The sequence below is a fragment of the Heteronotia binoei genome, chromosome 11 (genome assembly GCF_032191835.1).
Source record: "Heteronotia binoei isolate CCM8104 ecotype False Entrance Well chromosome 11, APGP_CSIRO_Hbin_v1, whole genome shotgun sequence".
NCBI lineage: Eukaryota > Metazoa > Chordata > Lepidosauria > Squamata > Gekkonidae > Heteronotia > Heteronotia binoei.
In genome coordinates this window covers 10,840,033-10,858,444 of record NC_083233.1, presented here as the reverse complement: position 1 = coordinate 10,858,444, position 18,412 = coordinate 10,840,033, and the positions used below count along the sequence as shown (strand labels likewise).

Sequence of the window (18,412 nt, the reverse complement as noted above, 5' to 3'; positions counted from 1 at the left end):
AGTTGTGATCCCTTCAGTACCGTACCCGTATCAGTCGGCTCCCCTTCCTCCTGGCAGCGATGTGGGGGACAGCGGAGGTGTTACTCCTCCTTATTCCTGCGATCCTAGTGGGGGTGACCTTCCTAGAGGTGAGTAGCCATTTCCCTTGGATTCCACTGCAGTTTGAAGTAGAAAATGGGGGGGGGGGTTCTTTCCATGCCTCATATTGGGGCTTCCTCTTCTCTTGTTACTTGTGAATGGTGACCGATTCCCCACTTGCCTTACGCCGCTCTCAGGCTCTTCTTCTTAGCGGGCCTTCCGTCTGATTTCACACTATCTGCCCCGGGGCAGCAACTAACTTTGCCTTTTTCGTGCGGCAAACAGAAGCTGGTTTTTAGAGGTTTCTGCTTGCTGTGCAAAAAGGGCAAAGCTAGTTGCAGCCCCGGGGCAGATAGTGTGAAATCAGACAGAAGGCCCCGCTGAGAAGAGGAGCGTGAGCGCGGCGTTAAGGTGAGTGGGAAATCGGTCGGTGTTTTGTGCATTTCTAGGGGTGGCCAGGAGGGGGAAGGGTTCAAACTGATGTAAACACTGAAGAACGAATAAAATGAATTCTTCAAGTGTGGGGTGAAAAAGCAGCCGGCCTCCAACCGTGGCAGGATGGATAACTTCATCCCCTGCTGAGAACAGAGTTGAGAGGCTGGTCTTGATCATTGCAAATGAATGATTCAGGAATTGGACAAAGCCTGAATTAGTGGCCCTTGTTTCTTGTAGGGGAGTTCCAGTGAATATTCCTGTAAGAAATAATCAGAGTCTCCTTCTTTCCTCACACCAGACATCAACTTCTGTACAGTTTCAGTTTTCATGCAGTGTCCTGAACCTCAGTCTGTCATTCCTCTGCTAGGAAGGAAGGGTCAGTTCAGTCCCCTTCAGCAGGAGGCCTCTGTTCCCACAGGTTCTTGTCAGCCCCCACTGCAGGAAAACACGGGCACCGAAACATTACTGGTATGAATTAAGTGGTTAATTGAAAGGCACTGCTGCACAACACACTACCAAAGCAGGACTGCAAACACGTTATATATGAATACATATGACCAGGGCTTCTTTTGTAGCAGAAACTGCTTGGCGTGTTAGGCCACACACCCCTGATGTAGCCAATCTTCCAAGAGCTTACAGTAGGCCCTGTGCGAAGAACCCTATAAGCTCTTTGAGGATTGGCTAAGGTAGGGTAAGGTAAATTTATTTTTGTATCCCGCCCTCCCCCGCCAAAGGCAGGCTCAGGGCAGCTCACAGACATGGAACAACCATGATTTCAATAAAATACAATCAATACAATACAATAAGATAAATTAAAATACAATTAAATTACCATTATAAGTTAGGATAAAATTAGATAAAACAGCTGTTATATGTTAATAATTAATAATTAAGGTGCTACAATTCACAGTCATATATAAGATGGTTAGATGGCAAGAAGTCAGTTTAGCCGGGTTCTATCTTGAAAACGAGCTGAAAGAGGGTGGTTTTGCAAGCCCTGCGGAACTGGTTCACGTCCTGCAGGGCTCGCACCACCTCTGGCTACATCGGGGGGGGGGGGGGGTGTAGCCTAATATGCAAAGGAGTTCCTGCTACCAAAAAAGCCCCTGCATATAACAAACATATGCATGGGTATGACGCCATCAAAAGGATTTGTATGGATGCAGCAAATAATAAAGGGCTACATAAACCGGGCCAGTTCAGGGCCAAAAATGTACCAGATTAACAGGGTGCAGCTTTCCAGTGCCAAACAAGAGCCACCTTTGCAGTCAATAAAGCATTCAACAGTACTTTAGTTTTTAATAGGGATGGGCACAAACTACATTTTTGCAGTTCGGTTTGTGGTTCATGGCTACACCATGAACCAAACCACTAACCCGTACAAGCCAGGAGGTTGGTTTGCACACTGACCCAGTTTATATCAGTTCGTGAGCCATTTAAAATTTAAACCTTGCTTTCTGCTCTGAGTCATTTGAACCAAACAGCTTTCTGCTTTTCACAAACTACTATGCACCACAATTCATGGAAGTTCTCCAGTTTTTAAACATTGCTTCACAAACTGGCCAAAGTTCATGATGAACTTCAGTTTGTTATTGGTTCGTGCCCATCTCTAGTCTTTAGTCTTCCAAATAATTCATAATTAAAATCAAATCAACTTTCAGCTTTGATAGGCAACACTTGGAAATAACTTTGTCTGGATCCGGTGAGTTGGAATGCTGGGTTCCTTTTCTACCGAGAGATGATTGACTTGACATTTCCAGCATTCAGATCTATCAGTGTTCAGAAATCTCACTGAACCTTGCCAGAGTCAAATACCAACAACTGTTGGTACTGAGCTTCCTTTAAAGACTAGGCATCAGTTACATATTTTGCACTGAGCAGTGTTCAGAATAATAATTCCCAAATCACTGGTGCACAAGTGCTCCTCTTTTTTCATCTAGGTTGAGGATAAATTTATATGTTCAGAATTTTCCATGGTTTATTTTCTGTACACATCTCTATCAATTCTTCAGAAGGCAAACTTCCATTCTTTAGTTCTTATAAAACAAAGTTATTTGCTTTAAAATATTGAAACAGTGGGAGTGACCAGCCTTTTGGTTTCACCCCGGTGATTTTTTCCCATATTAGAAATCTACCATTAATCACTGAATACTTTAATTTTACCAGTGTCAGTTTTTCTCATTTACATTACTGAGCTTCTCGATCATGCTTTTAATATTCCAGAAAGAAAGAAATGGAGTTGATTCTCTCCATTTTTATTGCAGTGTTCAATCACCCAACATTGCACATCAATTTCATCTTGGATCTTTAATTTGCCAATTTATGTTGTCTTGTACTTTCATTAACCATTCTCTTGTTCCTACCAATGCGGATTTTTCTCCCAAGGAAAGAACTGTTCCCGTTTAACTTGTAATATTTTATGACTAAAACTAATCCTGTGATTTCACTCCTATGCTGATTTCAGCAATAAAAATGGAATTACTGCCTCTCTTATCAAGATAGGGGAGACTAATCAAAATGATTTTTTGTTCTGACTTGTACTAAATCTCCTTGTTGTCCCCGGGCCAAAGGAAGCCCGTTTGAAAACTACAAGGGACAGGGCCTTCTCCGTAATGGCCCCTTCCTGGTGGAACCAGCTGCCGGAAGAGGTAAGGGCCCTGCGGGACCTTGCTCAATTCCGCAGGGCCTGTAAGACAGTCCTCTTCCGGCTGGCCCACAACTAACCGGCACTGAATTTGAACTGAGTGTAGCTGTAAGATTGCTGTATGGTTTAATGTTTATGTATATAACTGTAACAAATGTCTAGATTTTAACTACGTAAATTATGAAATATTAACCTTTTATGTTTAATTTTATATTCTATGCTAGTTTTTATATGTTAGTTTTTATATGTTGTAAGCCGCCCTGAGCCACCTGGTGGGAAGGGCGGGATATAAATTACAAATAAATAAATAAATCATGCATTTGGATAGCCACTGTTATAACCAGAAGACAAGGAAATGTGGATGTGCTCTCTGTATTGACTTCTATATTAACCACAGGGCATCTTGCTAGCCCATAGAAAATTGCATTTTTTGCTGGCTTTTTAATTGTTGAAAGTTCAGTTCCAGAGGGAACCATATACAGAAGTTTGGGCAATTGGTTGCATCAGTTGTTGAGTGACAATCTATGGCTTCTTTGGTAGTTGTGATCAATATTGCTGGAGCCAAGAGCATATTGGTTTTCTTGGCCATGTACGACCAAACTGTCTGATGGTGACCCGAATTTTTGTCTTCCGCGAAGATATGTATCGGGAATCAAATATGCCAGTTCCCTTTGTAGCTAGAAGTTGGACTGCAGAACTCTAAGGTGGAGTAGAAAACTTCAGCGCTTGTTGCAGTGATGACCTGTGATCTATGTATGTGGAGATTTTTCCTGTTTGTCTCATTCTGCATACCCTCAGCTGAGAGTTGGCTCTGATCAACAGCCAGGTCAAATAACTTGTATCCTGAAATCAGAACTTTCCGAGAATGTGTCCATTGCTTTTTTAAATAGGTGGCTCCATTTTATTCTGTTGCAAGCTTTTCTTGCAGTATTTATGACATATTAGCCATTAACATTTCTGGCTAAGCTTCTCCCTTGAATCAAACCATCTGGGCAGGGAAAGTGCTGCATATGTATAACTTAAAAGGCAGTTGGCTACAATTCCCATCAAAATGGGATTGTTTCCTTCAGTGAACAAACTGCTTTGCAGGTCTCAAATAATGCTGTGTCTGAAACTTGTGAGGAATGTGGGAGTTTTTCTTTCAGTCAATTAAGACTTCATTCCTTGTGTACATCCTCAGAGGCTTCTCTTCTGATGTTTTTCGGAAGAGAACAGCTAAATGGATAACACTCATCTTTTTTACCTGGAGCATCCATCGGAGCTAAGCGGGGAGGTGGACCCTGAAAAGGCAGTTTAGACTTGAGACGTCACACATGATTAATTATCCTGCGCTGCAAGTGAGGCCAAGCAGGCTTCTCTGCCCCGGCTCTTAAATTGGAAGTGTTTCTATTTCTCTTTTGGGGGTCTCGAATAGTAGAATTATATTAGGGACCGTCTCTCCCCATATGTTCCCCAGAGAGTACTGAGATCGGGTTCTCAAAATCTCCTTACAATCCCCGGGCCAAAGGAGGTCTGAAGTCAACTAAGGGCAGGGCTTTTTCGATCACAGCCCCTTGCTGGTGGAACCAGCTGCCGGAAGAGGTGAGGGCCCTGCGGAACCTTGGGCAGTTCCGCAAGGCCTGTAAGACAGTCCTCTTCCGGTTGGCATACAACTGACCGGCATCTGAATATTTTAAGGAAGACTGTGGGACAGCACGCTGATGAATTGTGTTTATTTTATTGTGTAAATTATTAATGTATTTTAATTCTTAATTTTATTGTTAGAATTTTTGTGTTAGCCGCCCTGAGTCCGCTTCGGTGGGGTAGGGCGGGATATAAATCGAATGAAATAAAATAAATAATAATAATAAATAAATAATTATGTTCTGGAATTGGATTCTGCATAGTTTGCCACAACTACAGTTTACCTCTCCCCCATATTGCTGAAGTGCTTGTGTGCCATGCACTGATAGAACAACAGCAAAAAGGCAATTTTATGGGTTGATGCATCAAAATGCTTCTGGATTGGCGGTTTTGTCATGTGTATTTGTATACCACGCTGGAAGCTGCAGCAAGTTGCATGAATGTGATGTTCTGTGAAAAATCTAGGGGGTTTTTTTGTTTTGTTTTAATTCCAAATTCCACAAAATTCTTGCAGAATTAGAAAAAAATGGGATGACTCAGAACTCCAGAAACTGGGGAGAATTTTGGAAGCATCCTTAGTTAAAGCTTAGGTTGTTTCAGTCTCCAGTTTGTTTATGTTGCTCACATCCCTGCAAGTAAAGGTAGGGTATGCAATTTTAAAAAATGGTATTTTGGTGTTTGGGTCTGTCCTGATCCTCAGGCTGTCTTCTGCAGTCCCTTTAAACTTTAACAGGACTGCAACAGAAACCTGATGGACAGCTGAGAGGTGGGAGGAATCTGCTTTTGCCACTCCTCTGTTTTTGGATCTACTGGTAATTCTTGAACGTATCCAGGATTTTTTTTCTGGGATTTTTTATTTTTATTTCCCCAGGAAAACCCAGATACATTTGGGATGCTGAAATATTTTTAAAAAATGCCATTAAGATCTGGGTAGACTAAAATACACTCCTACCAACAAGTTAGGACTTGCATTCCATCCAGAGTTTTGATGAAGAGCAAACTGTTGGCTGCTTGGGTTCCTTACATCAGCAGAATTGTGACCCTGCTTCCGTGGAGCTTCTAAGTTTGGCTCTTTGGGGGAAACATCTAAGAACCATCGCTTAAGGCAAACTCTGCCCTGGACGGCTTCCTAAGAGACCAACTTACATGAACAGCAAAACTGCTTGGAATACAGGGATTTAACCCACTGCTTTGAAGGCAAGCGAGAGTCATTTTCTGGCAGCCGGAAGCTTAATTTGCAGGGAAGCCAGCCCTGCTGTCTCAGCTACGTCCTGAGGTGGGGGAAGGGGGCTGTAGGTTTATACTCACTGTCTCCAGAGGCAGACCAGTCTGCACACAAAAGCAGGCGTCAGGGGGAATGCCTTTCCCCTTGCAGTTGCCCATGTGCCTGGCTTCATGTGTTCCAAGTCCCTCATCAGGTGCTGAGTTGGCCCATAAAAATGAAGTGAAGCTGGAACTAGTTAGTGAAAATATTGTTGCTGAGTATGGAACATTTTGCATAACTCAATCTTGACTGTGTTTGTTCGGTAAAGTTTCTGATATATGACGCCTCTCACCCAATCTTATTTTGTGTTTGTGTCTGATCTGCAAAGTCCTGTTGTATTAAAAATAAAGCGTGTGTGTGAGATAACTAGATAAAAATTTAGATGTCTGACTGGGACAACTGACCAACAGGGTTTTCATCCTTCATGATGTCCAGTCTTTGGGTACGGTTAACCTTACTCAAACTCATTTTGCTTCGTCGTTGTTGAGCAAATAGAGTTTATGTATTTCTATGCAATTGGAAAACCCAATTTGTGTGGGAAAGTCTTATTTCTGAATCCATTGGGCAAGGCTTTCCTGTGCATCCAGAATTTAAGCATTAATGTTGTTCTTGATTGGCCAACATAGTAGGAGAAGAATAATCACTGCTACCTTTTTCTTTTCAGATCCAAAGATTGTGCAGTATTATTTCAATTTGGGTTTGCAGGTAAGTGGTATTCTGAAACCCCTTGACTAACTCATTGAGGGAGAACTGTCATCCCTTTCAGAGGCCCCAGCTGTGGCCTTCTGATGTTCTGCCTGGACCGTTGCATGCGTTTGCACTTGGACAGCTAAAACCCTCACTTGGGCCTTTGACAAAAGCCATGGGTCAGGGAATCCTGACTCTCTCCACTAAATCTTTCAAAAAAAAAATGTATTGCTTCATATTGTGCTTTGTGGCCTTGTCTGCTTTAACTGCCTTGGAATTTGGAGAGAGGACTTTGCCACTCCTGAGTCAAAACTGGATGGAAAGAGACAGAATATCACAAGTGCTCAGCTGGATCACACCAAAAAGTCCCCTCTAGTCAAATGTCTTCTTTCCCATAGTGACCCTGATTAGACCCCACTGGAAAGTCTTCAGGCGGAACATAGTGGTCAAAGCCTCTTCTGTTGACACGAGGGTGCCATTTTGTCGTCATGGCCAGGGCCGGCCTTCCCGCTAGGCAAACTTAGGTGGCTGCCTAGGGCGCCGGGAGGGTGGGGGCACAAAATTGGACTCCCCACCCCCTCCCGGTGCCCCAGGCAAGCACCTAGTTTGCCATTCACCCCCCGCTGCTACTGTCGCCTGCCCCTCCATTCCCTCCCCACCCAATGCCTCCCCACCGCACCTCCTCCTCCTCCCCCTCCCTCTGGACCCTTTCCCACCCTAGTGTGTCAATTTCTACGCCGGAACCGGCTCTAGCGCCGTGTTCCAGCTCTCTAAAGCCACCCCCCCCCGGCCCGGCCGAACTCTCCAGTCGTGGTTAAAACCGCGCCGCAAGGCCAGGCTGCGCTCACCGTCCATCCCTCAGGAACATCATCCTGAAAGGGTGACCCCACTACAGCTTAATCCTCCCCTCCCCACTTCCTGGATGAGAGGGGAGGAGTTCAGCGGGGGTTGCCCTTTCAGGACGCTGTTCCTGAGGGACGGACGGTGAGTGCAGCCTGGCCCTGCAGTGTGGTTTTAACCGCGACTGGAGTGTTCGGCTGGGGGTGGGGGGCTTTAGAGAGCTGGAACGCAGCGCTAGAGCTGGTTCTGGCGTTGAAATTGATACACCAGGGTGGGAAAGAGTCCCAAGGGAGGGAGGAGGCATTGCGGGGAGAAAGGGGAGGCGGGGAGCCACGGCAGGGGGAGGAGGTGCAGGGGCTCTTGGGGGGCGCCAGGCAGTGAGACTGCCTAGGGCACCGGGCCACCCCTGATCATGGCTAATAGTCCTTGATAGTGTGTGGCTCTTTCATGTGTGACCAAATGGAGTTGCATATTATAGCAGCACTCTGTCCATTTTAGCAAAGGGGGAAAACACTGTGCATCCCCCTCCCATTGGTTTCCAGTAGCCATTGAGTAACTCTCCTGAGACATCACAGAATGTGGGTCAGATCCAGATGAAATTTTCCCTCAGCAAAATGGAACTGTCTTGCCTCCCATCTCCCACAGCAACTCACAGATCTCCATGAAACACTGTTCCTGGAGATAGGAGACCCTGAAGAACGGCACAAGGCAGTGGGGGAGGGGGGCAGTGGGAGGGACGGGCCTTCAACAGGAAGGGGCTATCAGTCAAAACTGCCAATTTAGTCAGGATCCAACCCCTGCATTTCTGGTATGGAGCAGAACTTGCTGGCCAGATTTCACTACCTCCTGTTTCATCAGGCTGCATGAAACTCTCATTCATCCAAACCTTTTCTCCCCCCCCCCCTTCCCTGGTAAGTATTACCACCAGACCTGTTGGAACCCAATGATGTATGTGCAGCCAGTGCCACCGTCCCCACACATGGAGGCTTACCAGGCATACACAGAGCCTGTCCCTGTCATGGATCATTCGATGGCACCAGCGTACCCTGAAACCGGGAGGAACGACGTGCGCCAGATGCCCACGGATGCCTCGGCAAATGGTTAGTATCCGAGCTGAGCAGATGACATATTGCTTGCTTTTTTGGGGCACAGCAAATGTACTTTCTTTGGTGTGTTTAGATGCAGCCCTGCGCTTTTGTGGGTTTAAGGGCTCGACTGGAGTTACTAGGTGTGATCTAGCGCCGGAGGGTCTGCACCGTGGCATGCCATCGATTACTGGTAACCTTGGTTAAAATCAGGCTTCGAATTCAGCAGGAGCTCACAGGAGCACAGCTCCTGAACCGTTCTGACAGCTCCCCACTCCTCCACCCCACCTTAATAATAATAAATAATAATAAATTTATTCTTATATCCCGCCCTCCCCCACCGAAGCGGGCTCAGGGCGGCTCACGTGACATGGTTTACACCATGATTACACTAAAATCCATCAATCCATTAAAACAATTAAATACAGTATTTTTTGCACCATAAGACTCACTTTTCCCCCCCAAAAAAGTGGAGGGAAAAGTGTGTGCGTCTTAAGGAGTGAATACTGCAAAAAAATCACACAAATACCTCTAAATTCACACAAACGGCTCTAAAAACTAGGTGCGTCTTATGCTCAGGTGCGTCTTATGGAGCGAAAAATACGGTAGTTAAATACAATTCAGATTAAGTTAAATAACAATTAAAATTTATAAAGTGTAAATTAAAGTGCCACAGTTCAGAATATGTATAGGATGGCTAGGTGTCATCTCCGGGTGCCATCTTAAATGCGAGTTGACAGAGGGTGGTTTTGCAAGCCCTGCGAAATTGGTTTAGGTCTCGCAGGGCTCGCACCTCCTCTGGTAGCTGGTTCCACCGTTTGGGAGCCATTGTGGAGAAGGCCTGCTCCCTTGTTACTTTCAATCTGGCCTCTCTTGGTCCAGGGATTCGTAGTAGGTTTTGGGAACTAGATCTCGGCGCTCTCTGGGGAACATATGGAGAGAGGCGGTCCCTAACCTTGTCCATTGAATAGTAGGTTCAGCTGCGTAACAATCCCTGGATGAGCTCCACCACCTCTTTTTTCTACAAAACAGCCCCTGATTAAAATGAAATGCAAAGGAACCTTGTGGAATCTCTGAAGACTGGTGGAATTGTTGTGTCATGGCTCGGTGGTAGAGGAGGGGCCATGGCTCGGTGGTAGAGCATCTGCTTGGTGTGCAGGAAGTCCCATGTCCAATCCCCAGCAGCACCTCCTGTAGTAGATGATGGGAAAGGCCTCTGCCTGAGACCCTGGAGAGCCGCTGCCAAGCTGAATAAACCATACTGACCTTGATGGACAGATGGCCTGATGCAGTAGACGGCAGCTTCCTGTGTTCATGGATTAGAGTTCACTTCATCATACTCTTGGCAGATAAATATACAACAAGCATAGGAGGGGGAAAAAAATGTGAGCAGTGGGGAGATGAAACGCCCAAAGTATGGTCTGCAATTTCTGTGGAAAGAATGAGCGTATCTAGGATAAGAGCAGTTATCAGCAACAGTAGGGACACCAGCAGTGGTAGGGACAGGATATCTAGAAATACTAATGGGTGCGTGATTAGGGTTGCCAAGTCCAATTCAAGAAATATCTGGGGACTTTGGGGGTAGAGCCAGGAGCAAGGTTGTGACAAGCATAATTGAACTCCAAAGGGAGTTCTAGCCATCACATTTCAAGGGACCACACACCTTTTAAATGCCTTCCCTCCCTTGGAAATAATGAAGGATAGGGGCACCTTCTCTGGGGGCTGATAGAATTGGACCCCCTGGTCCAATCCTTTTGAAACTCGGAGGGTATTTTGGGGAGAGACCCTGGATGCTGTGCTACAAATTTGGTGCCTCTACCTCAAAAAACAGCCCTCCCAGAGCCCCAGATACCCACAGATCAATTCTCCATTATCCTCTATGGGAATCGGTCTCTGTAGGGAATAATGGAGTGCCCAGCAGACATTTCCCTCCCCCCACCCCGCTTTCTGATGACCCTGAAGGGGGGGGCAGGGCCTCCAAACTGGGGGATCTGGGGATCGGCAACCCTGAGTGTGATAGAGGAAGCCTCTATGACGTTTGCGGAGTTTCAGGCATCTCAAACAAATTTTGATTGAGCAACACAAAGACTGGAGTCGACATCCTGGGATGATGCTTTGGTGACTTGAAGGGGACAGCAAAAGGGTGTCCTCGGAGGCTCAAGGATTCTGCCTCCAGCTTCTGGGTGTTGCAGTGTGGCGTTTCTTTGGTGCTCTCTTATTCTTTGGGATTAGAAACTGACTTGCATGTGCAGTGTGGGCATTGTTGGCATGCGTGGCTGTGAATGGCCCCTGGACTGATTTTTGAACATGTTTTGATTTTCACATAGAAATGTCAGACTGCCTCATGCATCACATTGTCTTTGACAACTCCCTGTCCTCCCCCCCTGCTCCTTTACACGCACACTGTTTGCAGAGTCTGTCTGTCTCAGCACAAAGAGAGATCTCTTTGCCAGTTGAGGGTACACCGTGCATCTGATGAAGCAGGCCTTAGCACTGTAATAAATCTGTGCGCATTTCATGTGCTGCAAGACATCGTTGTTTTGCTCTAATGTGGCCGCCCCTCTGGAATTTGTGAACGGGGCTTAAAATGGGAGGTTTAATTTACTCTAGGTCGACAGCTGGAATTAAATTGTACCATTTATGTGCTTTATAAATCGTCGATGCCTCTTGGGCCAGACTAGCCTTCTTTTTGGAGTAAATCTGGCAGTATTTTCAGGAGAGCCATAATGAGACATGTTTGTGTGCACGCCCATGTAGGTTTTCAAAACAGCCTGCGGTGCTTGCTGATAAAGTAAACGTAGAGCTGGCCAAAGACAAGGGGAGGTGGTGATCTCAGGAGGATCTGGGGAAGGGCAGCTGCTCTGGCCACATCCTGCTCAGGAACTAACATTTAGTTAAAACAATTCTAAGGCCACCTTTCTACCTGATCAGGATCCCTAACGCAGCACACAGAAAAATACTAAAACTTTTGAACCGCTACAAACAACATTTAAAATGATAAAATAATTCAATAAAGACACCACCAGAACCAAGGAGGAGGGCAAAAACGGTGGAAGACACCAGTAGAGGGAGACAGACACATTTTCCCTGGAGAGGAAGTAACAAAAATTTGGTGCCACCACCAAGAAAACCCTTTCTTGGGCTGCCGCATGTCCAGCCTCAGATGGTGCTGGCAGCTGAGGCAGGGCCTACAGAGATGAACAGAATGAATGGGCAGTTCCGTATGGGAGAAGGTCAATACCAGCCCCTTGAATTGAGCCAGGAAGCAAATAGGGAGCTTTCCTGTTCTATTCCCCAGGCATTCTTTTAGAATATTTGATGTAACCTTTCCAGGAAACCTGGAACCTTCAGGCACAGTGTGGCAAGTCATTCATGCGCTGTGTTTTCACAAGAGTTCAGGAAGCCCTATGGGGCATGAATGGCTTCCTGCACTGTGTCTAAAGATGCCTGAGAGATGGAGAGAGGAAGAGTAGGGTTGCCAACTCCCATGTTGCCAACCATGGAGAGTTGAGGGGTGGAACCTGAGAGAGTGGGTTTAGGGAGGGGAGGGCCCTTGGTAGGGTATAATGCCATTCCACCCACCTTCCACAAGTGGACTCTCATGTTCTCCAGGAAAAGTAGAATAAATGTTTTAAATAAGTTAGGTTGTAATTCCAGGAGATCTCCAGCCCCTACTTAGAAGTTGACAACCCTAAGGACAGGGCATTAGCTACTCTGGGGCTTATCGAGGGGTGAGGAGAGGGAAGAGGTGGTCATTAGAGAGGGGTTGTGGCCTTAAATGGCTCCCCTTGTACACCTGCCACTGAGCTGACTTAAGAGATTTTTGTGCCAAAGCAGAAAACTCAAAATAGTATGTCTTCTTCCATTCTGATGTATGCACTTGTTTCCCAACTGACTGCTTGAAAGTTCTCCTGTGTGAGGTCAGTGCAGTGAAAGACAGCTGCTCAAGGTCTGCTTTTGCAGCCAAGGGCGAATCACTGCTTAAACACCCCACCCCCACCCCCAATTTCCCAGGGCTTTAATCAGGCCTGCAGGGCTGTTTTCTCCCCCCTCCTCCCTGTCCTGTCCTCACCCTTTGAAGCTCTGAAGCTGCTGAAGTTTCCTGCTCTTGTTGCCTTGTCTTCGCTGGCTGCAGCAGGAAGCAAAGCTGCAAAGAAAATGTGACGTGGATTTTCCATTAAGGTCTATATGCCCTTGTTATGATCTACGTATTTATTTTATTGGATTTATATCCTGCCCTCCCCTAGGCTTGCCAATCCTCAGGTCCCAGCGGGGGTTCTTCCGCTTTCCCAGGCTGCTTCCTGCCCCCAGTCAGCTGGCTGGCAGGGGAAGCCCCACCACCAAAGCCACCATGTGACTATCCCCCTCCGGAGGCTCCAGTCTCCGCTTAGAAAGGCTTCCTCTTGGGATGGTGTCTGTGTTACTTTGAAGAGGTTGGCTGCAACTCGTGAGTAGACTTTTGCTTTTGACATGTACTGGCTGCAACTCGTGACTCACTTCAGAGTCGCCAGAAATAGGGGGGGGGGGGGGCGGGGGGGAGAACGTCTGCTGAGCACTTCATTATTCCCTATGTGGAGATCGATTCTCATAGGGTATAATGGGGAATTGATCTGGAGGTTTCAGGGGCTATGGGGAAGCTGTTTTTTGAGGTAGAGGCACTGAATTTTCAGTATAGTGTTTAGTGCTTCTCCCCAAAGTACCCCCCCAAGTTTCAAAACAATTGGACCAGGGGGTCCAATTCTATGAGCCCCAAAAGAAGGTGCCCCTATCCTTCATTATTTCCTATGGAAGGAAGACATTTAAAAAGATGTGCTGTCCCTTTAAATGTGATGGCCAGAACTCCCTTAGAATTCAATTGTGCTTGTCACACCCTTGTTCCTGGCTCCGCCCCCAAAGTCTCCTGGCTCCACCCCCAAAGTCCCCAGATATTTCTTGAATTGGACTTGGCAACCCTCCCCTCCCCGCCGAAGCAGGCTCAGTGCGGCCTAGAGGCCTAGTGCAGCCTAGAGGGCAGAGAGAAGGCTACCTAGTAGTGGCTCATGGGCCTACATCTCCCAGGATCCCTTCTGTCCCTCCAATTGGGTGGCAGAGTTTTGGAGGGAGAACTAGCCTAGAGGGAGTGGGACCTGGGAGGAAAGCATAAAAGGCCAAGTGTGTTCTCTCTGGAAAAGGCTGCAGGAGAGGAGAGGCGGCAGCTGGAGAGAAAGATCCCTCACCCTAATGAGATGGCTTCTAAAGTACTAGTTTTGCAAATTAATTTTAGGAATTACAATCATACGCATGGTTTAATGAGCCATGCATGCAATAAGGTTTATGCCTGGCTCAGCACCTATTGCTTGGCATTTGCGTACACACACATTTTTGAAATACTGAGATGAGAATTGCTAAAAAGTTATTGTCTGCACAAATATGCGGCATTGTGCAGTGCATTGATTGGTATATAAACCTATTAAAACTTGATTAACTAGGGCACATTTTAAGTTAGAGGGGGCCAGTTTTAATCAGTGGGGCTAATTGTTTAGGGCATATCTTTTTTTAAAAGTTTTTTTTTTGTGATAAACACACAAAGTTGCTTTCTCATGAATCAGGACATTAGTCTCGCAAGGTCAGTGTGGTCTACTCTTGAGTAGCAGCAGCTCTCTGGAGATCTTTCACATCACCTACACCCTGAGCCTTTTAACTGGAGATGCCGTGTGTGTGTGTGTGTGTGTGTGTGTGTGTGTGTGTGTGTGTGTGGATTCAAGGGCTTCCTCCTGCCCAGCAGATGCTCTGCCACTGAGGCCCAGCCCCTCCTTGAATTGTTTTGCTGTAATTTGGAGTGGGGAAACAAAATACCATACTTGAAATGGCCTGGTAGTTCTTCTTCTTACATTTGTAACATCTCATATTCCTTGTCTCACAAAGGCACTTATAATGAGGCTTTGTTAATATGCAAATGCATGTAATTAGTTAAAAGGCAGGTGATTAATCAACTAAAAGCTCTTTAATCAGTTGACTGCTTTGGCAAGCCTTGCCAGATTAAGAACAGCTTTCAGGTTCCTCCCCCCCCCCCTTTATTCGAATACTGGCCTTTAGAAAAAGGTTTGAAAAATCAGCTAGTGTGTTGTCTGATGATTTCAAGCCAGCGTTTTTCCCCCCTCAGGTACGTTATCCATTGGAGACCCACCTCCTCCCCACGGTACAGTTTATTATCCGGTGGTAACAGATGCCTACAGCCAGCCGCCTCCACCTGGTTTTGACACGTGTGTCCCCTTGGCTCCTGCCTACCACTACGTTAGCCCCTGGTATCCGGTAAATCTGCCCTACGGAAATTCTTCACGAATCCACAATGCTGCGAATCCAGCCCATTTCCATCAAGTCAGCTACATTACCTCGTCAAGTCCTGCACCGCATTATGTAGCTCAAAGTATGTAGAACAGAGAGAATTGAATCACTGAAGAATTCCTGGTTTATCTGTTTGTTTCCCCCCACCTTAATTATTTCCTTCACAAGATGCTTTGGTTTGTTTTTCCACTTTTTTTGAAACATAAATGTTGATTTGTAAGTGGCGGGGGTGTGCGTTTAATATTTTACTAGCATGTATGTAGGACACTGTGTGACATTCAGGTTATATGTGTGATAGCTAATTGCTGCTGAAGCAGAACCACTTTTGTGGTTTTCCCAAGAGTCAGATATCAAAAGGGTTGCATGGCATGTTGTCTTAATCCAAAATATTTTGAGATTATGCAAAACTGATTGCTTTTTGCATTCGGGCAGTTTAATTATAATTCTGGTACGTCTCTCCCTCTGCCCCTTTCAGTGAGAAAACAGAAGATTCTTGGGGTTCTGAGGACAGTAATTTCTGTATTCTCCCAGCACTTTCTAAACTTTCCAGGTGTAAGCCACCTAGCATATGACTCTGTAGAACATTCTCTTGTTTTAGTGTGGCCTTTTTTTGAAGTGGGGGGGGGATGTCTTTGGCTGCTAAAGTCTGTCATCTGTGTGACATTCAATTTATAAAAGACACTTTTGCACTGATGGTTTCTATGGAACGGTTGGGGTTTAACTGGACACAAACTGCACTCAATAAAAACAAATTGACACCTTAGTCCTGATCTTTTATTGTCTGTCGTTCTTCGAGGGGAAAAAAACAAAGTTTGAGTCCAGTGGCACCTTTAAGACGAAGAAAATTTAGTTCTGGGTAGAAGCTTTCATGTGCATGCCCACTTCAGAATCTTATACTTGGAACAAAGCTTCAAGGTGCCCCTCAAACTTTGTCCTGTTCCTTCAGACCAACATGGCTGCCCATTAGAAGAAGAAGATATTGGATTTATATCCCGCCCTCCACTCTGAAGAGTCTCAGAGCAGCTCACAATCTCGTTTCCCTTCCTCCCCCACAACAGACACCCTGTGAGGTAGATGAAGATATTGGATTTATATCCCGCCCTCCACTCCGAAGAGTCTCAGAGCGGCTCACAATCTCCTTTACCTTCCTCCCCCACAACAGACACCTTGTGAGGTAGATGAAGATATTGGATTTATATCCCACCCTCCACTCAAAAGAGTCTCAGAGCGGCTCACAATCTTCTTTACCTTCCTCCCCCACAACAGACACCCTGTGAGGTAGAAGAAGATACTGGATTTATATCCCACCCTCCACCCCAAAGAGTCTCAGAGCGGCTCACAATCTCCTTTACCTTCCTCCGCCACAACAGACACCCTGTGAGGTGGATGGGACTGGAAAGGGCTCTCACAGCAGCTGCCCTTTCAAGGACAACCTCTGCCAGAGCTCTGGCTGACCCAAGGCCATGCCAGCAGGTGCAAGTGGAGGAGTGGGGAATCAAACCTGGTTCTCCCAGATAAGAGCCCGCACACTTAACCACTACACCAAACTGGCTCTCCTTAAGAAAAGGAACCTGCAAACTAGAGTCAGGTGTGACTGTTGGCACAGGGAAGAAGAGAATCAGTGTTATAGTGAATGTCTCTGCGAGCTGAACTATCATGGCTGAAATTCTCTTTCTGTGTGATAGTTTATTTTTCTAGATGTAACACGAGAGACCGGATGAGATAGAGCCTTGCCTTGCATATCTATCTCTATAACCTCGGGCCATTTAAATGTCTGTCTGATCACATCAGCCACATTTAAGCAGTTCAATGCATGCCTGGTGGCGTGTCGGGTATTTGCATGCCAGCACAGCACCCATCCAGACTACAGTAAGGAGTACCAAGCTAGATGAAAAAAGCACTGGCCAGGTGGAACACGGCACGTGCAGACTGTCAGGGCATGTGTCCCTTCCTCTTGGGCAAACATCACGACTTCTTCAAGCTTTACTGCATCCTGACTTCCGCAAGCTATACTTCTTCATGACAAGCAGCAATTTTAAGGCCTTGTCTCAGAACCTTGTATTAAATGCTGAGCCGGTATGTAAATCTGAAATGGTGCTGATCCTGTGTTCTGGAGCAGGCGTCCCCAACCTTTCTGAGCCTGTGGGAACCTTTGAAATTCTGACACAGCTTAGTGGGCACAGCCACAAAATGGCTGCTCCAGCATACCTCCAATCACACGGTGATGATCCTTGAGTAGAAGTAGAGAAGATTGGATTTATTCCATGCCCTTCTCTTGGAGTCCCAGAGCGGTTTACAATCTCCTTTCCCTTCCCCTTCCCACAACAGACACCCTGTGAGGAAGGTGGGGCTGAGGGAGCTCTGAGAGAACTTCTCTTGAGAGAACAGCTCTGCGAGAACTGTGACAGACCCAAGGTCACCCAGAAGCTGCATATGGAGAAATGGGGAACCAAACCTGGTTCTCCCACTACACCAAACTGGCTCTCTTGTGTTGCAGTGGCAGCTTGCCACCTGAGCAATATTCCTAAAAATCTACACAGCCGATCGGAAGCCTTCCTCTGTCCACTTTCTAAAAATGCATGGCAGTCCTCAGAAAAGGTGTCACGAATGGTTCTTTTGGGCACCACACTGGGGACCCCTGTTCTAGGAGGAAGAAGCAAAACACGGAGGGCCCCCCACTGAAAACAGAAAAGGCAGCTGGTCCTGCTGCCTCTGAGGGCAGGTGGGAGGCCTGCGTTCAGCGGCTGGACGCGTGCTTTGCTCTTTCTTGATTCCCGGCGTTTCTGACGGCTTCCCACCAAGCAGGCAGCTCGTAATGCATCTAAAATATGGTAGCAATAAAACGGTCCAAACGTGCTCATAAAGCAGCTATAAAAAAAATCCAAAATCTTAAAACCAAACACAGAGCTATAAAACAAGCTGGAAGCCCGAGACGGGCCTTCTCCTAAGCAAGCTGGAGCCTCATTTAAGGCATCGCATTAAGCAGTTGATGGAAGCCACATAGAATAGTTGTCCCTAGCGGTCGGAGGGCAACCCCATTTATTTACTTATTAATGAAAATGTTTATAATCCCCATCAGGAAGCAGCAGCCTTTGAGAACTAAATGCGGCATTCCCCCCCCCCCCCGCCTTTCTTAGGTTTTGTAGTTTACAGTAGAACGAGATGCCCACGCATAAATCCTACCATAGGAAGACTTGCTCCTGTTTTTTGTGTTCTGCATAGAGAAGTATGGCACTCGTAATGTTCCCATGGGTAAACTCCCTCAATTTCTCCCCCTTGTAAACTTGGATTAGTAGTCCCTCGGGCATACATTTGAATCACCCCGAGTCAAAACTTCTAATTTTTCCCTTTCTGTTGTTTGAACTTTTCTGCAGCGGGAAACCATTAAAACGAAAAGAGGATTCTGAGCATAGCTCTTGTGATCAATATGCA

The 18,412-nt window shown here is 46.2% G+C and overlaps 1 protein-coding gene across 1 annotated transcript in view; it reads left to right on the top strand.

The window, feature by feature from the left end:
- Positions 1-15,743, top strand: part of ALG13 (ALG13 UDP-N-acetylglucosaminyltransferase subunit) — a 132,258-nt gene extending 116,515 nt beyond the window's left edge. Inside the window, exons 29-32 of the mRNA XM_060249109.1 lie at positions 3-128; positions 6,709-6,749; positions 8,488-8,671; positions 14,799-15,743. Of these exons, the coding sequence (XP_060105092.1) occupies positions 3-128; positions 6,709-6,749; positions 8,488-8,671; positions 14,799-15,070 (623 nt within the window). The 3' untranslated portion in view covers positions 15,071-15,743. The remainder of the gene's footprint in view (positions 1-2; positions 129-6,708; positions 6,750-8,487; positions 8,672-14,798) is intronic.
- Positions 15,744-18,412: the final 2,669 nt, after the last annotated feature.